The 20,378-nt window shown below is 43.7% G+C and overlaps 1 protein-coding gene across 2 annotated transcripts in view; it reads right to left on the bottom strand.

The window, feature by feature from the left end:
• Window positions 1-20,378, bottom strand: part of TRADD (TNFRSF1A associated via death domain) — a 96,060-nt gene that overhangs the window by 21,639 nt on the left and 54,043 nt on the right. For both annotated transcript variants that reach the window (XM_069216189.1, XM_069216190.1), the window contains one exon: window positions 9,382-9,568. In XM_069216189.1, coding sequence (XP_069072290.1) covers window positions 9,382-9,568 — 187 coding nt within the window. The remainder of the gene's footprint in view (window positions 1-9,381; window positions 9,569-20,378) is intronic.

Genomic DNA, 20,378 nt, shown 5'->3' on the forward strand with positions numbered 1-20,378 from the left:
ACATTTTGCCCATTCAGTCCTGCAGGACTTTTTGGACTGAGCCTATTCCACAGACCCTCTACCTTGGGAGGTATTACTTTGGGATCTATTCTAAAGATGAGGTATCTGTAGTTAGAAGTATCCTTCAGAAGAACAAGTTACTTAGCTTTAGTAGCGCTCTTTCTGGTGAGCTGCCCTCTCGCCTTCACCCTCTTTGTAATGGGTTCTTTTTCCATCTAAAATGTTCCCAAGCTTGACAGCTCCAAACAGCAAATTTATTTTTTTGGTTCCTAGTCTTAGGGCGCGGATGGAGCCAAAAGGAAACTGGCATCAGTATGAGGGTGTGGTACTTATTTGAAGCACCATTTGTCACTTGTGGACTAAGAAAAGTCAACATGAACCCACACTGCACCACTGACAAGCATACAGGGCCAGTGCTGCGTAAAAGTTTACGGATCCAGTCTGGCACTGGGATAGCCTAAAATTGAAAGATGTGTGGATAAATAGAGAATCTACCTGAAAGAGCATGACAAAAGATAAGTAACTTGTTAATCTGTTGTGTTGTCCTTTCTTTGGCCCAGCACAGCTCTGCCCTGGGCACGCTTAAGGATTATTTGCCAGCCATTTCAGCTTTCCTTTTTTTTTCCATATCAGTTGTTGTTGTTTAAGTCTCACACATGTATGAATTTACTAAAGGTGTAGCGCCATATTTACCCCTTTTCCCTTTACCATGCCTCAGTGGAACCTTAACCTGGCGCTCAGGTTCACGATGTGCTCACTCTTTAAGCTAAGTCATTTCCAAGAAAGAACTTTCTGAAGGCATCAGAATCCATTCCACCAGGATGAAGACCACTTCTTATCAATGTCCAGGGTGTTTCTGAAATGGAAATCTGGTTGGTTTCGGGACACACCTTCAACAAGCATTATTGCATCAACTATGAAGTCCACAGGGATGCAATTTTGGGAGATGTGTGTTGTGGGGCTTTTTGGTATTTGAAACTTAGTTTATTAGTGTGCCGGCCTGACACATTGCATGACTATGTCATATCATGATGTCACGTCCGGAGCCAAGGTAGAGCAAAAATGCCACTTGCTGGCAAGAAGAGAGCTATTCCAAAGTTTCTGAACCCAGTCTGGTAGACCTAGAAGCACAGGTAGAGAGAAACAAGTTACTAACCTTTGGTAACAATCTTCGATTGGATTGGTTGGTTGTGGTGGTCTGAAATATGAAAATCAAATCCTAAAATGGCGAGTTAAATCAAATGGTTTGGCCAATCCAAAGATCTCAGCGGAGGTATGGTTTAGAACCGGCATTACACATAATGTGTGTAGGATCAGACAGGTATACATTGGCATACTGATTACTTCAGTTTCAAAAATGTATTCTTAATGCTTGGAGAAAAATATATTTATTTAATGCTTGTTATTTCCAATGATGCATTGTCCTGAAAGGTTTAGCATTTAAACGGTCAGTCAAAAAGGTTGGCTGACCACAGCCTTAAATGCCCAAATTTCAAGTAATTATGACCCTATCATAGGTTGTGAAATGCATTCTTGATACTAATATTTATTTTTTGCCTATATTCCTTAGAGTGTGGATTTTTCACTTTGATACTCAATTACATAATGAGAAATAAACCTCAGTAATTGTATTATAATATTATTTGAATTATCTCATTTATAAAGCTATTTTATGTTTTGGCTGGGCAGTTGTGGAACCATCTCCTCTCTGACAGCAGCACCCACAACAGTTGCATATTAACCCCAATACTCACATAGTGATGGACATTTTTCAATGCACACCAAACAGTAGTATTTCAGTATGGTAAACTGGGTTGCATATTTAAAATAGGAGGCCTGTACACGTGTTATGTTACTCATTTTTTACAATGCTTCACGTCCCCGTACAGTTACCTCAAATTATCCTTTTGTACTCTTGAGTATTTTTGTGAACATGGCACAAATTTTGGACAAAAATCCTGCAGAAGTGGTAAAAAATGAGGCAAAATATGAAAAGAGTGAATATGATGCTACACCTGCTGCATTGCTTCAATAGTCTGACTAATTTCCTATAGCCATATCCCGACTTTGCCAACAATCAGATGACTATATTAGGAGTCCTAAATATCACACATGAAGAGCTGGTGGTCAGTGATGGGTCAATCAGTGGACAGTGAAAAATTGCAAAGCGTAAATCTTATACCACAAGGCAAATGCTTTTAGATTTCAAGTGGCTGTTCAACCCAGTGGTTTATAGAACAACTAAAGTTTTTAAATTCGGCAACTACCTCCCAAGAGACTGCTCCCTGACTCAACAGAACCCAGGAGGCTTATGACGGGCATCAGATTTCAGTCCTGCCCCGAGATGCCTCACCTCCAAGACAAGCCCCAGAGGTCAGTGGCCCCATCTTCAGGCTGACCGCAACAGCCTGCAAAATAAGTGACTCCTGTACACAGCAAATCCTACAATGTGGGGAGTTGAGGGTAAAGGATGATTCACTGCAAGTTCAGGAAATGTTTGTTCCAGGACTATGGCAGTGGCAGTAACCTCCTACAATGTGGGAAAATGGGGTAAATGATGATTCACTGCAAGATCAGGAAGTGTTTGTTCTAGGACTATAGCAGTGGCAGTAACCTTTTAGAGTAACTAGATATTAATTGGAAAAATCTGATTCTGTTCTTCCCAGTAAGCACAATTTTAACTGCAATGTAGGAGTGTTTAAAATACTCTTAATATAATAATCTATAAAAGGAATGAATAATAGGTCACTCACTTGTCTCTCTTGGATGAAATCTTTACACTTAAGTAAAATTTACTGAAATATTCCTTTATACAGGAGAAGCATTGCTTTGAAATAATATGTGTATTTAATAGTTCTACCTGAAATTGATCAATCGGAGGCATCAAACAGGGCCTCTTGGTATGAAATCATAGCTGTAATACATTGTTAGAAAACTTAGTTTCTTGATGCCATTATATAACTAAATTTCTACGAACACCAAACCAGTAAATGCAATGAAATATGGAACAGAAGGTTCGATGGCATCTGTCGCTGTAGATACGCATGTTCTGCAATAGCTCGCCATCTGGTGTTGGGCCGGAGTGTTACAAGTTGTTTTTCTTCGAAGAAGTCTTTCGAGTCACGGGACCGAGTGACTCCTCCTTTTGTCTCCATTGCGCATGGGCGTCGACTCCATCTTCGATTGTTTTTTTTCCGCCATCGGGTTCGGACGTGTTCCTGTCGCTCCGAGTTTCGGAACGGAAAAAATAGTTAATTTCGGAAGATTTTCGTCGGTATTGTTGCGTTCGGGATCGGCGTACTTAGATTCAACACCGCATCGAAGATCGAAGAGCTCCGGTGCCCTTCGGGGTAGTTTTTCGATCCTCCGTCGGGGCCTGGTCGGCCCGACCGCGTGCTGAGGAACGCCGATGGAACGGACCCCGTTCCGTTTCTGCCCCAAATGCCACAATAAATACCCCTACACAGACCAACACTTGGTCTGCAACCTGTGCCTGTCACCTGAGCACAGCGAAGACACCTGCGAGGCCTGTCGTGCGTTCCGGTCCCGAAAAACACTCCGAGACCGTCGAGCCAGAAGACTTCAAATGGCGTCCGCACCGACAGCCCGACGGGAGTTCGAGGAACAGGAAGAGGAAGGTACCTTCTCGATCCAAGACTCAGACTCCGAAGGATTCGACGATACACAAACCGTGAGTAAGACGTCGAAAACCACACAAAGAAACATTTACAAGGCCCAGGGGACGCCACTGCCACCAGGCCATGGCTCGACCCATAAATTCGGTGACCGACCGTCGGCACCGAAAAAGGCCCAAACAGTGCCGAGATCGTCCGACTCCGGTCGAGACACCGGCACGCAGCCTTCTCGGGACCGAGAAAGTGCTGGAGACAAGCCTCGGCACCGAGATGCCGGTGTGGACACGGCTCGACGCCGAGACAGCGGCACCGAAACAGATCGACGCCGAGAGGTTTCGGCCCCGAAAAGGAAAAAAGTCACCTCGGAGCCGGAAAAACACGCAGACAAAGTTTCGATGCCGAAACAAACTGCAAGCGACCCAGCTTCGGGCTCTTATACAGAAGAGCACTCGCTAACCTCCCAAATGCAAAAGCATAGGTTTGAGGAAGAGCTACAAGCAACTGATGTGGACCATACGCAAAAGCGTATCTTCATTCAGCAGGGGACAGGAAAAATAAGCACCCTTCCCCCCATTAGGAGAAAGAGAAGGTTGGAGTTCCAGACGGAACAAGCACCACAACCAAAAGTGGTGAAAAGAGTTACACCACCACCCTCTCCTCCGCCCGTGATTAACGTTTCACCAGCACAAACGCCATCACACTCCCCAGCTCACACCACCATGAGCCAGGGTGACCAAGACCAGGACGCATGGGACCTATACGACGCCCCAGTGTCAGATAACAGCCCAGAGGCATACCCTACAAAACCATCTCCACCAGAAGACAGCACCGCGTACTCTCAGGTGGTGGCTAGAGCAGCACAATTTCACAACGTAAGCCTCCACTCAGAACAGGTCGAGGATGATTTCTTGTTCAACACACTCTCCTCCACCCACAGCTCCTACCAAAGCCTGCCTATGCTCCCTGGTATGCTCCGGCACGCAAAAGACATATTTAAGGACCCGGTCAAAAGTAGGGCAATCACACCAAGGGTGGAAAAAAAGTATAAGCCGCCTCCTACGGACCCGGCTTTCATCACAACACAGCTGCCACCAGACTCTGTTGTTGTAGGAGCAGCTAGGAAAAGGGCCAACTCTCACACATCTGGAGATGCACCACCCCCAGATAAAGAAAGCCGCAAGTTCGATGCAGCTGGTAAGAGAGTCGCAGCACAAGCTGCAAACCAGTGGCGCATCGCGAACTCCCAGGCACTACTTGCGCGCTATGACAGAGCCCACTGGGACGAGATGCAACATCTCATTGAACATCTGCCCAAAGACTTCCAAAATAGGGCAAAACAAGTGGTTAAGGAGGGACAGACCATCTCCAACAACCAGATCCGTTCCTCCATGGACGCTGCAGATACAGCTGCACGGACAATTAATACATCTGTAACTATCAGAAGGCATGCATGGCTCCGAACGTCTGGATTTAAACCAGAGATTCAACAAGCAGTTCTTAATATGCCTTTTAATGAAAAAGAACTGTTCGGTCCAGAAGTGGACACAGCGATTGAGAAACTCAAAAAAGATACAGACACTGCCAAAGCCATGGGCGCACTCTACTCCCCGCAGAGCAGAGGGAATTACAGCACATTCCGTAAAACGCCCTTTCGAGGGGGGTTTCGGGGTCAAAGCACACAAGCCAGCACCTCACAAGCAACACCGTCCACTTACCAGGGACAGTATAGAGGAGGTTTTCGGGGACAATATAGAGGAGGGCAATTCCCTAGAAATAGAGGGAGATTTCAAAGCCCCAAAACCCCTACTACTAAACAATGACTCACATGTCACTCACCCCCTCCACACAACACCAGTGGGGGGAAGAATAGGTCATCATTACAAAGCATGGGAGGAAATCACTACAGACACTTGGGTTCTAGCAATTATCCAACATGGTTATTGCATAGAATTTCTACAATTCCCTCCAAACATACCACCAAAAGCACAAAATTTAACAACACACCATTCCAATCTCCTGGAGATAGAAGTGCAGGCACTATTGCAAAAGAATGCAATCGAATTAGTGCCAAACACACAAATAAACACAGGAGTTTACTCACTGTACTTTCTGATACCAAAGAAGGACAAAACGCTGAGACCAATCCTAGACCTCAGAGTAGTGAACACTTTCATCAAATCAGACCACTTCCACATGGTCACACTACAAGAAGTATTGCCATTGCTAAAACTGCACGACTACATGGCAACTTTAGACCTCAAGGATGCTTATTTCCATATACCAATACACCCATCGCACAGGAAATACCTAAGGTTTGTATTCAAAGGAATACATTACCAATTCAAGGTACTGCCTTTCGGATTAACAACCGCACCAAGAGTCTTTACCAAATGTCTAGCAGTGGTCGCAGCACACATAAGAAGGCAGCAAATACATGTGTTCCCATATCTAGACGACTGGCTAATCAAAGCCCATTCGTTAATAGAGTGCTCAAATCACACAAATCATATCATACAAACCCTCTTCAAACTAGGGTTCACCGTCAATTTCACAAAATCCAAAATTCTGCCACGCAAGGTACAACAATACCTGGGAGCCATAATAGACACATCAAAAGGAGTAGCCACTCCGAGTCCACAAAGAATTCTAAATTTCAACACCATCATACAACGCATGTATCCAACACAAAAGATACAGGCAAAGATGGTATTACAACTCCTAGGCATGATGTCATCATGCATAGCCATTGTCCCAAACGCAAGACTGCACATGAGGCCCTTACAACAATGCCTAGCATCACAGTGGTCTCAAGCACAGGGTCACCTTCTAGATCTGGTGTTAATAGACTGCCAAACTTACCTCTCGCTTCTGTGGTGGAACAACATAAATTTAAACAAGGGGCGGCCTTTCCAAGACCCAGTGCCACAATACGTAATAACAACAGATGCTTCCATGACAGGGTGGGGAGCACACCTCAATCAACACAGCATACAAGCACAATGGAACGTACATCAAACAAAACTGCATATCAATCACCTAGAACTTCTAGCAGTTTTTCAAGCACTAAAAGCTTTCCAACCAATAATAGTTCACAAATACATTCTCGTCAAAACAGACAACACGACAACAATGTATTATCTAAACAAGCAGGGAGGGACGCACTCCACGCAGTTAAGCCTGCTAGCACAAAAAATTTGCCATTGGGCAATTCACAACCAAATTCGCCTAATTGCACAGTTTATACCAGGGATACAAAATCAACTCGCAGACAATCTCTCTCGAGATCACCAACAGGTCCACGAATGGGAAATTCACCCCCAAATACTGAACACTTATTTCAAACTCTGGGGAACACCTCAGATAGACTTGTTTGCGACAAGGGAGAACGCAAAATGCCAAAACTTCGCATCCAGATACCCACACAAACAATCCCAAGGCAATGCCCTATGGATGAACTGGTCAGGGATATTTGCTTACGCTTTTCCTCCTCTCCCTCTCCTTCCTTACCTGGTAAACAAACTCAGTCAAAGCAAACTCAAACTCATATTGATAGCACCAACTTGGGCAAGGCAACCCTGGTACACAACGCTGCTAGACCTATCAGTGGTACCCTGCATCAAATTGCCCAACAGGCCAGATCTGTTGACACAGCACAACCAAAAGATCAGACACCCAGATCCAGCATCGCTGAATCTAGCAATCTGGCTCCTGAAATCCTAGAATTCGGGCACTTACAACTTACCCAAGAATGTATGGAAGTCATAAAACAAGCAAGAAGGCCATCCACCAGGCACTGCTATGCAAGTAAATGGAAGAGGTTTGTTTGCTACTGCCATATTAATCAAATACAACCATTACACACAACTCCAGAACATGTAGTGGGTTACTTGCTTCACTTACAAAAATCTAACCTAGCTTTCTCTTCCATTAAGATTCACCTTGCAGCAATATCTGCATACCTGCAGACTACCTATTCAACTTCCCTATATAAAATACCAGTCATTAAAGCATTCATGGAGGGCCTTAGGAGAATTATACCACCAAGAACACTACCTGTTCCTTCATGGAACCTAAATGTTGTCCTAACTAGACTTATGGGTCCACCTTTTGAACCCATGCACTCCTGCGACATACAGTTCCTAACCTGGAAGGTGGCATTTCTCATCGCCATTACTTCCCTGAGAAGAGTAAGCGAGATTCAGGCGTTTACTATACAGGAACCTTTTATACAACTACACAAAAATAAAGTCGTCCTAAGGACCAATCCTAAATTTTTGCCAAAGGTTATTTCACCGTTCCATCTAAATCAAACAGTGGAACTTCCAGTGTTCTTTCCACAGCCAGATACCGTAGCTGAAAGGGCACTACATACATTAGATGTCAAAAGAGCATTAATGTATTACATTGACAGAACAAAGAACATCAGAAAGACTAAACAACTCTTTATTGCATTTCAAAAACCTCATGCAGGAAACCCAATTTCAAAACAAGGTATAGCCAGATGGATAGTTAAATGCATCCAAATCTGCTACCTTAAAGCTAAACGACAGCTGCCCATTACACCAAGGGCACACTCAACCAGAAAGAAAGGTGCTACCATGGCCTTTCTAGGAAACATCCCAATGCAAGAAATATGTAAGGCAGCCACATGGTCTACGCCTCACACATTCACCAAGCACTACTGTGTAGACGTGTTATCCGCACAACAAGCCACAGTAGGTCAAGCTGTATTAAGGACATTATTTCAGACTACTTCCACTCCTACAGGCTGATCCACCGCTTTTGGGGAAATAACTGCTTACTAGTCTATTGCAGAACATGCGTATCTACAGCGACAGATGCCATCGAACTGAAAATGTCACTTACCCAGTGTACATCTGTTCGTGGCATCAGTCGCAGTAGATTCGCATGTGCCCACCCGCCTCCCCGGGAGCCTGTAGCAGTTTGGAAGTTACCTTCAATTATTTATATATGTATCATCTCAACCTTAAATATGTGCATACTTAGTCACTCCATTGCATGGGCACTATTACTACAATTCAACTCCTACCTCACCCTCTGCGGGGAAAAACAATCGAAGATGGAGTCGACGCCCATGCGCAATGGAGACAAAAGGAGGAGTCACTCGGTCCCGTGACTCGAAAGACTTCTTCGAAGAAAAACAACTTGTAACACTCCGGCCCAACACCAGATGGCGAGCTATTGCAGAACATGCGAATCTACTGCGACTGATGCCACGAACAGATGTACACTGGGTAAGTGACATTTTCATTATACTACATTCCTGAAATATGATGTTGACAGCTCAGCCAATCCAAAGCCATGAATGTTACGTATTACAATGGAGCATTTGACATGTGAATGTCATAAGAAAAGGCTATTATAAAAGGAAGGAAGAAAAAATGTGAACAGTTTCAGAAGAAGCGATTTACCTTGTGATAGTCAATACTTTCCCTTTTCTTAATGCTAAAGGAAGGCAAGGTCATAAGCCGCTGTACGGAGGAGGGATAGCACTGGCTGTAAAACCATTAAAATGTACCACACTAGAACCTCCTAATGAATTGCTGTACCTGGAACTTTATTCTAACAAGTGGCATGCAAGATTAGCGACTTACTAAAAGAAAATACATAACAGGATTTGCTATTTCAATTGAAGGCAAGAAAAGCAGATTCTCATATTTTGAAAGATTTTCCGTCCAGCTCCAGCTTCCATAATCCTAAATCCTAAAGAAAGAGTAACACTCACCAAACTCTTCATCTTGAAAGATAAACGTAGGTTTTGGATGTGTTGAGTTGTCCGCAGAAAGAGACCGCATGGTCAGAGGCGGGAGAGAATTGTTTTGTGAACTCTCTGTGCTCTTCTCATGCTGGCAAGTCAAGGCTCGGAAAGAATCTTCCAGCTCTGCAATCTCCTCATCTGGAAGACGATCCGGCTGAAAATAAACATTCCATTATTTACGTGCAAAGTGTTTTCTTCTATACTGCCTTCTCAAATATCTCTTTTGATAGACCCTGTTCCAAAATAACTATAGACAGGTGCTATTAATCAAGCTTCAATAGAGGCTTCAAAAAATAGTGGCTGCCTATCACACTAAACCATTTGACCTATAAATCACAAGGCACCTAGCTGCCACCGATTGCCATTCCACATTCTGAGGATCAGTATGTCCTGATTCCAGACCCACAACAACTAAATTAAAACATGTTTCTAAATAAAATGATGCTTCCTACTTCCAGACTAAATTGGAAACTCCTGCTTCCTGAATACACGTCAGTTTCTAGACTCACCACCGTTTCTATTCCAAATCACACCTTCTAATTTCAGACCAAACTATCTCTTTCACTTCCAGACCAACATAAGCCTAATGCTCGCAGAATAAAACTTAGCTGTAAGCATTCAGACCAAACAATGGCACCTGTTTTCAGATCAAACCACACTTCCTGTTGGAGCCTGAATGATATCCACTATTTATAAACCAACAAATGTACCTGCTTTTAAGCTAAATAAGTACCCTGCTTTAAGCTAAACTACACTTCTAAGCTACCTTATAACCCCCATTTCCACACTGCAGCTCCTGTGCCCATGTCAGGAGGGTGGTTTTCAGCCAGCCTTATATTTATAGCCAACAACACTAAGCATGTTGGCACAGATATCCCATACCAATAATAGGACAAATTAAACTTCAAGTCCCTGCGTGTGTTGGCTGGTCAATGAGGACTAGCTTAAAGGAACCCTCATTGCATGGATCCTGTTCAACTTTATTCTAACCAAACTAAGCTATGTATCATTCTGACAAAGAGCCAAAACTGTGGCCACTAACTTGATCTCCTAGTTGCAAATAGGAAGGAATGAGATAACCAGCTCTTAGGACTCCATCTATATTAAGATTAACCCCTAAACGTTGTGCCTTTCCTGTATCCTTATTATTAAGCTTCATGGAGTTTTGAGCCATTTGTGCTTTACTTGCCTTTTGTGTGCTTCCCTCAGAAAGCTAAAATCTTTTCTCATGCACAGCTGGAATAACAGTGTTGCCTGATCCAGGTCAAGCTTATTACGGTGTCATAAGTCCTTTAGACCTCACCTAACATTTGAAAGGTTGGACATCACTGGGCTTATTGGGCACAGGCAAAGTCTCTGCTGGCCTAGCTATAGCCTACCTTTGAAATCTGAAGCTTCTGAATGAATGAATGACATAATGATGCCCCAATAATCTAAAATAAGGTGCGCTGACACTAAGGAAATTAAAGAGCCATGTTTTGATTTTTTTTTCTGACTGTCAGGTAGTTGGGTTCTGAACTAATTTTATGCTGAAACTCATTCCAGATCTGAATGGAGCCATAGTAGAAGGATTTTCCACCAAGGCGATCTTTTTTTATACTGGGAATAGACAGCAAAAGTAAGTGGAGGACCAAAGATTATGCAAGCAGGGGTATAGAATTCCTGTAGCCTAACACCCAGGACATATTGTTTGGGGTTAAGGACAACAGTTTGCAGGTTTATTTTGTCCTTGGCACAAGTGGGCCCAACGTCCTGTAGCACAAACCATTTGGCTGATAATTTACAGTCAAACATTATAGAGCAGGGAAAGGAATTGTCTGCAGTTGAGGTAATATTTGTGTCCATATGTTAATGCTGTTTGAGCTTGTATTTAGGGTTCGTTAGTTCAAAGCCTTTATTGTTAGGGTGAGCATTCTAAATAAATGCTGCAAGCTCTGACTACACTGCTGACAGTGGTTCCAGTAAAAACAAGCATTTGCAATGCAATGGGCCTCGCGTTTGCTCGAGTTAGAGCTATTAGCGTTGTAAACTCCTAACCAGACTTTTCTTGCTACACAAACTGAAAATGAAAAGATAAACAGTTTCACATAAGTGAGCTGACAGCTGCAAAACAAACACACAAAAGGAAACTGAAGTTAGCTGGCAGTGAAACGTATCGGCAAAAATGCAATTATCTATGTAACAGGATCGATGTCATGCAAAACGTGCAACTACTGCTCAGTGAGACTGCGCTACCTACAAAACAAAGAGAAAAAGTAGTCCAGAAGCCATACATAAAACATCAAGCCTCTTATGTTTTAGTAGCTGGCTTGTGAGCTCGAGGAGGGCTAAACACCGGAAAAGGCATGACGTATGCATGCCTTTCACTAATCGAATCAAGCAAATTCTAAAAAGGGAAGCCCACGAACCAACCAAACGGATGGGCACGGTTACAAACCCGTAGAGAGATAACAACAGGGACAGAGCGCTTGAACCTAATAATATGTACACACATTTGCAAAGTTTAAAAATATGAGGCGATGCATAATGCTCCCAGAATGCTCACTGATTTAATGCAAATATTTGCAAAAGCTTGAAAGCAAGATTGCTGATTTTTTACCTTCAAAATAAAACGTTCACAAAAAAATGCAACCAGGAAAAAAAACGTTTGGCTGAACTACTGTGAAATTTTAGGTACCATTTCTGTGAAGCATAATTTAGTAAAATGTGTTGATGCAGGATAATATTGCCAAAAATATTCATAATGGAACGTCAGTATAACCAATTTCAACAAGATTATGGGAAACACGAAAATAAACAAGCATTGGAAAAGCCAATAGGTCTGACATTGGTGGTCAGTCTTTCGGTTTCGTCAATGCATGTCTTGTCCTGACATGGCTTTTGTAAAACTTAGTTGTTGTGGGAGCTGCTGGACCCTCACCATTGTAACAAATATGAGCACACAGCAAAAACATTTTTGGTCGCAAAAAGCACACATTGCCACAGTAGTTCTTGACACTGAACAAAATGACTGTGTGCTAATATGCTCCTTGTGAAAGCGCAGATTGTGATTGTTGTAATGCAGTGTAACCTGGAATTGTCTAGGGCAGACTTGTCACCTGTGAAGGTAGCCAGGTGCTGAGTAGGTGCGGGTTCTCCAAGAAGGATCAGTTACAGTCGAGCCAGCAGATAGATGGATAGAGAGTGATAAAATGAAAACAATACAAAAGGCCTTGGTTAGCACAAGACATAACGAGGGGGCCAATTCTTACAAAAAGTCACTCAAGTGCACCCATGGTATAGGTCTTTGCATTAGTATTTTAGCACAAGGAAATACGCAGGTGTAGATATGCTTATGTGAAAATCTGATGGGCATTTACAAGTTTACTTTCCCTTTAACCACTTTTTCCTCACCCTGGAAGATACTTTACTTCTGACTCTTGTCAGAAGTACATTTCTAACCTTTCTCAGTGTGGGAAATGGTTAAAGAAGAGCTGGGGAAACCCTTAAAACATGCAATTTAGTAGGTTTGCACAGACTCAAAAAGGCATTCCAACCCTGAAACTATTGCTTACCGCTACCTCCTAGCTCTGTATGTAGATATGTAGAGACCTGGCAAAATAAGGAAGCTGCTAGAGTTCACGCCCTACTATATATAGTGTTAGCCCTGGCATAATCAGAGAGGCTATTATCAAAGCTCGTATATAATGAGATTGCTGCCATAATTTGTCACCACCCTACATGGCATCAAAGTGATAAGTAGATTTTTTTACAGGATAAGTAAATTTATGAGGCAACCTGTCCCATGGACAAGTAGATATTTGATTAAATTCCACACCCCTGTGCAAGGGACAGTAGGAAGTAATAGGCAACCTAAGGTCGAAAAAAACCTTTGCCAGGAAAAGCCTTTATGAAAAATGCACAGGGCCTTGAAAGTGATTATCACTAGAAACCAGTGCAATGCATGCAGATACTTGGAAATTGGTTGATGCTGAGAGATGCCGAATAGTAATCTTACAGCATCATTTTAAATTAGTTGAAGTGTTAAATAAAGAAGTCGGGGAACCCAGCATACAGAGATTTACAGCAGTCGAGAAAACAAAATCACGGCCTCAACTACTTTATGTTGCTGCATTGTAAGAAGAGGCTACATTTTGCACTTCAGCTGTACATGATGAAAGCAGGTGGAGGTGACCTTATTGGCTTCTGTTGAAAATGTAAGATCACAATCAGCTATCACTCCCAAGCTTTTTGCTAACTTCACAGGTGTAGGAAGCCCCACTTGCAGGTTGTCCTCTGGGTCCGTCTGGTGAAATTTGGTCCAGCTGTTGTGTCCTGTTCCTTGGTCAGTGTCCAGTCAGTGAACTGACTTCACTGGTTTCTGCTTCTTTGTTGCAGGGAGTGATGCCTTCACTTTGAGGGAGATCTGTGGCAATTTTCCGAAGGTTAGAGGTCCTCTGGGGTTTTGTAGAGTTCGTTAGATGTCCCGTCAACCCCTCAGGGGCAATTATAGAGTCCTGGGTGCAGCAGGCATGGTTTGACACCTTTATCATGGTGCAGCAGGACTTCAATTCTCGAGCCTTGGGTCTTTTTTTTTTCCTGGCCTTCTTGTATCCGTTGAATCTGATCTGCAGGTCTAAGGATGACAACTAAATACTGCATTTCGGGGGCATTTAGGCAAGTACTTTGTAGTGGCCAATGGGACATCTGCCTTAGGGTGGCTACACTCACTGTGATCACTTCCTGTGGGCACAGGTCACATCCCTATCCCTGACTGGCTATTTTCCTACCATTTAAGATGGAGGAAAATTAAATGGAGAAGTAACCTCACCTGCAACACCTTGGGAGTGGTGCAGATTGGGGGTGGACACTCCTCCTTGTCTTTGTGCAATTTCCTGCTGTTGCTCCAGCCAAAAGTGGGGGTTTGCAACAAGGGTGGCTATCTGCTGCTAGCATCAGGGCTGGGGGGTTGAGTTTCAAGGGCGGCAAGCCCTTTGAAGCTTGCAGACAGGACAGTGCACATTCCTTGGGGAAGAGGCACAACACCTCTGCCCAGGAAGAGCTTTGTTTTCAGGTCCCAGAGAGCAAAGTCCCTCACTTCAGGGGTCCAGAGTCTTTTCTGGTGGTGGTAGGCTGGTTAGGACTGGCCAACAACCTTGCCAGGGTTAGCTAGCTTTTGCAAGGGTCACCTCTAAAGTGGCCCCTTGGTACATTTTGCAATCAATCCAGTACTGATACCGGTTTGGATTTATTGTTCTGAGCTGTTTGATACCAAACAACCCAGGGTGCAGAGTGGCCATCATGTAGCTGTGATACTTGTAACAATCAGTGTACAGCACATATATTTAAAATGCTCTGTACACTTACCATCTCCCATGTTTGTCAAGGGCGCAGCAGGGGCATATTGCTCATGCACCTATGCCCACACATGCAGTATAGTGCACACTGCCTTAAGGCTGGAAGGCCTGCTATAGGGGTGACTTACCTATATTGCATGCAGTGCCACAAGTCACACAGGGTGTGTGCCATGTTATGTTTGCATTTTAGGATTGCACCAGGACACAGCCTGCAATGGCAGTGCTGATTGCACTTGGATGCAGGGTCCCTGAGGGTGGCACAATCTGTGCTGCTGCCCTCAGGGACCTATTGTTAGTACCCCATGCTCTGGGTACCCAAGTACCATTTACTATGGACTTATGGCGGCAGCTAAAGGTGTTGCCAATTGTGCCAATGCATCACAACAGTTCAGGGAACCGGTTTCGCAACGGCCCTGGGCACTACAACTTTGAAACCACATCAAATACCAGCAAAAAGTGAGGAGCTAACCATGTCAAAATAGGCCCTTTCTCACACCTTGGTCTCTAGTCCTGGTTACAGCAACAATAATTCTTGGCAATTTTCTTTCTGTGCTGGTGCTCAGCACTGCCGAACTACCTCTTGGACCTTTACAGTCCATATTCAGACACAGATGTAATTTTGTGTCTGGTCCTTTGAAATTTTAGTTGTGGGTGTCGACGCCTTTGAAATGCCCTCTCCTCTGTCCTGTCTTTTGTCAAAGGGTAGTCTGCCACAGCAGGAGCATCTGCAGTTCAGAATGTCCCACAACACAGGCCATGGGAGTAACTGGAGATCACACCTGGTTGGTAGCCTCCATGGAAATATGCCTTGCAAAGGTTTACAGGCCTAAGCTGTCTTTTCTATTATGATCCCCTAGTTCTACAGTGCCAACCTTATCAGACCCACCATCTTGCCTGGCAATGAGCCCAGGCCCAATTGACTAGTAACTCTTCCTTCAATCAAAGAGACCATTTATGTGCATAAAGGATGTTCTGTTCCCATCCTCAGGAATGTCAGCAATCCACATCTTGTGTCTGGAGGATTGTAGTCCTCATCTCCAACTAGCCTTTCCAGGACATGAGCTCCCTAAATGAAACCCATAGGCCTCCATGTCATGTACCATCCTCAAGGATATAAACATCCAGGAAGGCACATGCAAACCTCACACGCTGCGTGGTGCTACATACAGACATCATGTAGGCCAACTGTAAGTACACAGCCTTTATGAGTGGTCGGGCAGGCACCACTCCTGTGACACTGGTAAAAGGGCCTGTTCACACTATTGATTAATATAAAACAGAAAACAGGTACACTGCCATCACTGCAATCGTGTAAGGCTGTAGTCCTCCACAACTACAATGGTAGTGCATGGGGCGGCCCTCCCAGTCTAACAAGATTGTATTACCATGAGACAGGCCTAGATCATGACACACATGCACAATCTTTGTTCATCCATGACTAAAAATCAGCACAAGGAATCCAGATAACCAAGAGGCTGAGGCACTCTGGGCAGGAGTTCACATCCATCATTATGCAGTGGACTTTTCCATCCCAACATCTCTCAACTAATTCCAGTTTTAGGCTAATACTCTGCAAAAATGCTATGACTTAGGTACGTTATTGCAACCACTTGGAATCCACGTCATCCTTTGATGTGAGAACTGTCTCTATCAACCTCCTCAAAATCAACCTATATGTTCTGTCATGATCTTCTCAGCTTTTTAAAAAAAAAATATATATATATAACCCAGGAATAATAGGACCTAAAGTATCCCCTCGAGTGCTGCCTGCAGTACTCTTTAGAAGCATGTAGCAGATCTTGCTAATCCAAAAGGCATTGTGATGAATCAGAAGGTTCCCAGTGGTGTGACTAAGGATGTCAAATGTTATAAAACACCCAGAGTTGAAATTAACAGTCACCTGCGTCCGCTGGGCATGGGAGGGGCTGTGCAGATGGGTTGGACTACCTCTAATATAAGCACCATCCATCTCACTATTTGAGAACCCAATGATCCCACCACTTCAAGGACACAGCACTAAGGTACTTGCTCTTAAAGTTAAACTCTCTGTCTTTGCGGCTATATATGCAGAAGGCCAATTTATCACACAATTACACCTGAGGTAGAGGGCACCAGTCACACACCTCTAGACGTACTGCTGTACTACCAACTTCGGGTGACATGCCACACCTTACACCCCACCTTTCCTGCTGTGCCTCCTGCACTACCACCATTAGAAATCATACTCTCGTCCCTGTCGCCCAGGTGCCTTATCACTTGTCTTAATGCTTCCACCCAAGCTTCTGCCCCGCCTTTCATATCAGGTGCTCGTGCAAGGTGGGATACAGACCTCTCCATAACACTTTCAGATGGACAATGGGAATATTGCTGTGGCCAACTAAATGCCTCTCCCCAACCACTGATTGTGACTCAAACTTTAAATACTTACACCGCCTTTATCGAAATCCGTACAACTTTTCAAACTAGGCTTAGCCCCAGATGCGAGGTGCATCAGATGCGGGGAAGAGCAGACCTCCTTCTTACACTTAGCATGGATATGCCTGCTGATACTGGCATTTTGGGAGGTGGTCTTTAATACCATACAGACAATAACTGGACATGACATATCTAAGACGCAGTTGGTGGCACTACTAGGCCATATGGCGGCAATACCTGTCGAGTGCAGGCGCCTCACAGCAATGTTACTCCTGACAGCAAAAAGGAGAGTAGCCATGCACTGGGGAAGGCGCCTGTCCCCAACTGTCGCTGTTTGAGTGCAGGATGTCACATACTGCCAAGAACAATTAGATGACTATGGTAAACTGTTACCAACTAGGTCCCATCCAAAAGATATATGGGTCCCTTTCCGCTCTTACCTTTACACCCAGAACAGACCTATTTCTCCCATAAACGTGTCAAATACCTCGACATTACAGACAGCGGGATAACATTGCACATTAGCTCCTGCCATAGCAACTTCAACTAGAATGTGCCGTCTGAGGGCCGACTACAGGCAGAGACTGGTAAACATTAATCTGTACAGTTCTTGGGCCCCTAAAACCTGTCCTTAACTACTGGCAATGCTTTCAGTCGGGCCCACTAATGGGACCAAGAGGGTCATATTGCAACTTATGCTACATGTATGGAACTGTATTGTGTGCTGACAAATAACTTGTGCTCACTGACTGTACCTCAAGTCATTTGTTGTAGTTATTTATATGCAATCAACAGTGTCAGGATTGGTCTGAGCAGCTTGAACTGCCAATCAGCCACAACCTTGGGGTCTGTGCAGTTTCTCCAGCCCAGCTGATCGACACCGCTGGGCTGGAGAAACCAGCACACATACATGCACACTTAGGTGCACTCTCTCCTCCTCCCCCCTCCCACCTCCTGTGGTCCTGCCCACCCATTCTTGCACATACTGCTGGGTCAGCCAGCATCTGAAAGATAAAATGATAAACAAATATTGTTTTATCTTTCAGCTCCTGGCGTAGCCAAGGGGGCGAGGCTCCTCCGCCATTGTGAAGGAGCTGCCCAGCCTAATACCAGCATATCTCAGGACATCAATTTTTGGTCCATCATTGCTCACAGGATTGGTGTCCCTTGGAAACAATGTATTCTTCTTTTCACCATATTGCTTTCCCCAGATTTTATTTTCCACCATAGTATGTGGAGAATCTGAATCTGTTACTACCATTACTTTCTTACCACCCAACACAATGTCAATGACAACAGGTTAACAATCAACCTTTATATCGCTCCTCATACTGAGAACCATCTTCTCCTCCATCAGGAGGCAGTTAACACTGTGAACCATTTCACCATTGCAAACTCTGGCTTAATGGCCTTTCTTTCCACATCTTCTGCTTGTGATGTTTCTGGCAAAGCACCCTGGACTATTTGACAAGATTCGGAGATTGCCACATCTATAACATTTCAATGTTTGCTCTCTGTAATCTCCTGCCTTCTAAACCAGTTTTGTGGATACACCCATTTCCACAGCTATTCTTCATACCATCATCCATAACTACTGACACAAGATTCACATTTCACCAAGACACTTACATCTTCCGCACCCCATTTTAATCGCTCTCCATTCCTTCTACAATTTTCACAGTTTCCTTAAGATCAGGATTTTCCACCAACAGTTTCTCCTGAACACTCGGACTGTTAGTGCACCTTAACAATTGATCCATTATCGGACAATCAGCAAGAGTTCCAATGTCAAATGTCTGTATGAGTGTTCAGACATGCTACATAATTCCAAACATTCTCAGTTTTTACTCAAGTCCTTGGAAAGAACTGATCTGGGTGATAAAATATTTCCCAAGCATCAACACAGAAAACTCAAATCTCTTGGCTGTACATCGGTGTCTCCTTTCAGCAGAACACCCAAACTCTCATGGTTGTTCTTTCCTTCACTCCTCAAGTTGTGGAAGAGAATTCCTTGTTATCCGGCTGGAGAAAATGTCTCTTCTTGAGTGGCAACAAGATAAGAGTCTCTGCCATAGTTTTCACAGTAACCGTTGATCTCTTCTTTCTGAATGAAAAGCAGGAAATTGGGACATGCTTGCTGCCACCATTATTTAGTTTAGTTAGACAACTTCCGTAGCAAGAAAGATAAAATGTGAGTGGAATAAGATTTCTTTGCACTGGGAGCAATATCCAGTGAAAAATGTGAAGGAATTTATTTACGGCTTAAAAGAAAAACTAGGGAAATTCAAATGATATAACAGTATTAACATACTTGAACCTCATTGTTTTAGTTAGCTTGGTGACCTTTTACAAAATTAATGTGAAGTAGCCTTAATGAAGGTCTTGTTAAAAAATAACTTCTGCTGCTCTGTTAAAACAAAATTTCAAATAAGTAAGAGTTAACTTAAAAGTGTGAATGTTTTCGATGTTGTCATTTTAGTAAATATCCTCGGCTGCGCAGATGCAAGGAATGACGCCATTGAATCCAATGACTTACCGGTTTGATACGGTTGGATTGGGCCACCTAAGTGTGTGCTGTTGAATACACAGTCTTCATCCAAACTGGCCACCATGCAACATTTTGTCAGAAACGCTGCTGCCGACATCACCACAAGATTCAAATCTTCACAGTGAAGGCCACACTGGAGAACAGCTCTGCAGGGGCTGATCCAGGTAGAGGTTTGAATGCAGATATTCCTGATGCTCCAGGCACCTGTCATTACAAGTGCAGAGTCACGCTCTGACCTGGTCACTGATTCGGAGTGACATTAGCTGAAAATCTCTATGCTAACCATCTCTCAGGGTACATTTACATGCAACAGTTATCAAAATTCTTTCCTTCCTCGCAGGTCATTTGCCTCTATTGTGAGTGGAGCATTAGAAGGAGAAGTTCATGGAGAAAGCATGTCCTCTCACCAGTGTCATGTCTAAGGTGGAAGAAGAGTCGCACAGTCCGGGTAAGTTTAAGAGGCTTTAATGAGTCTCAGGACCAACAAGCAATACATAGTATTTTTTCATAGGCTGGTTATACAGCAAACTCAGTGATACCTAGGGGCTGACCCCCGATTGTAGAAGGTTCAGTAGGTCGGAAAATTCTATAAACTGACAATTGTTTATTGACCTTTGTTTCGAAACTCTTAGTAGGAAGGAGAGGTAAAGATATAGGCAGAATGT

Source organism: Pleurodeles waltl, chromosome 12 (genome assembly GCF_031143425.1).
Source record: "Pleurodeles waltl isolate 20211129_DDA chromosome 12, aPleWal1.hap1.20221129, whole genome shotgun sequence".
NCBI classification, from domain to species: Eukaryota; Metazoa; Chordata; class Amphibia; order Caudata; family Salamandridae; genus Pleurodeles; species Pleurodeles waltl.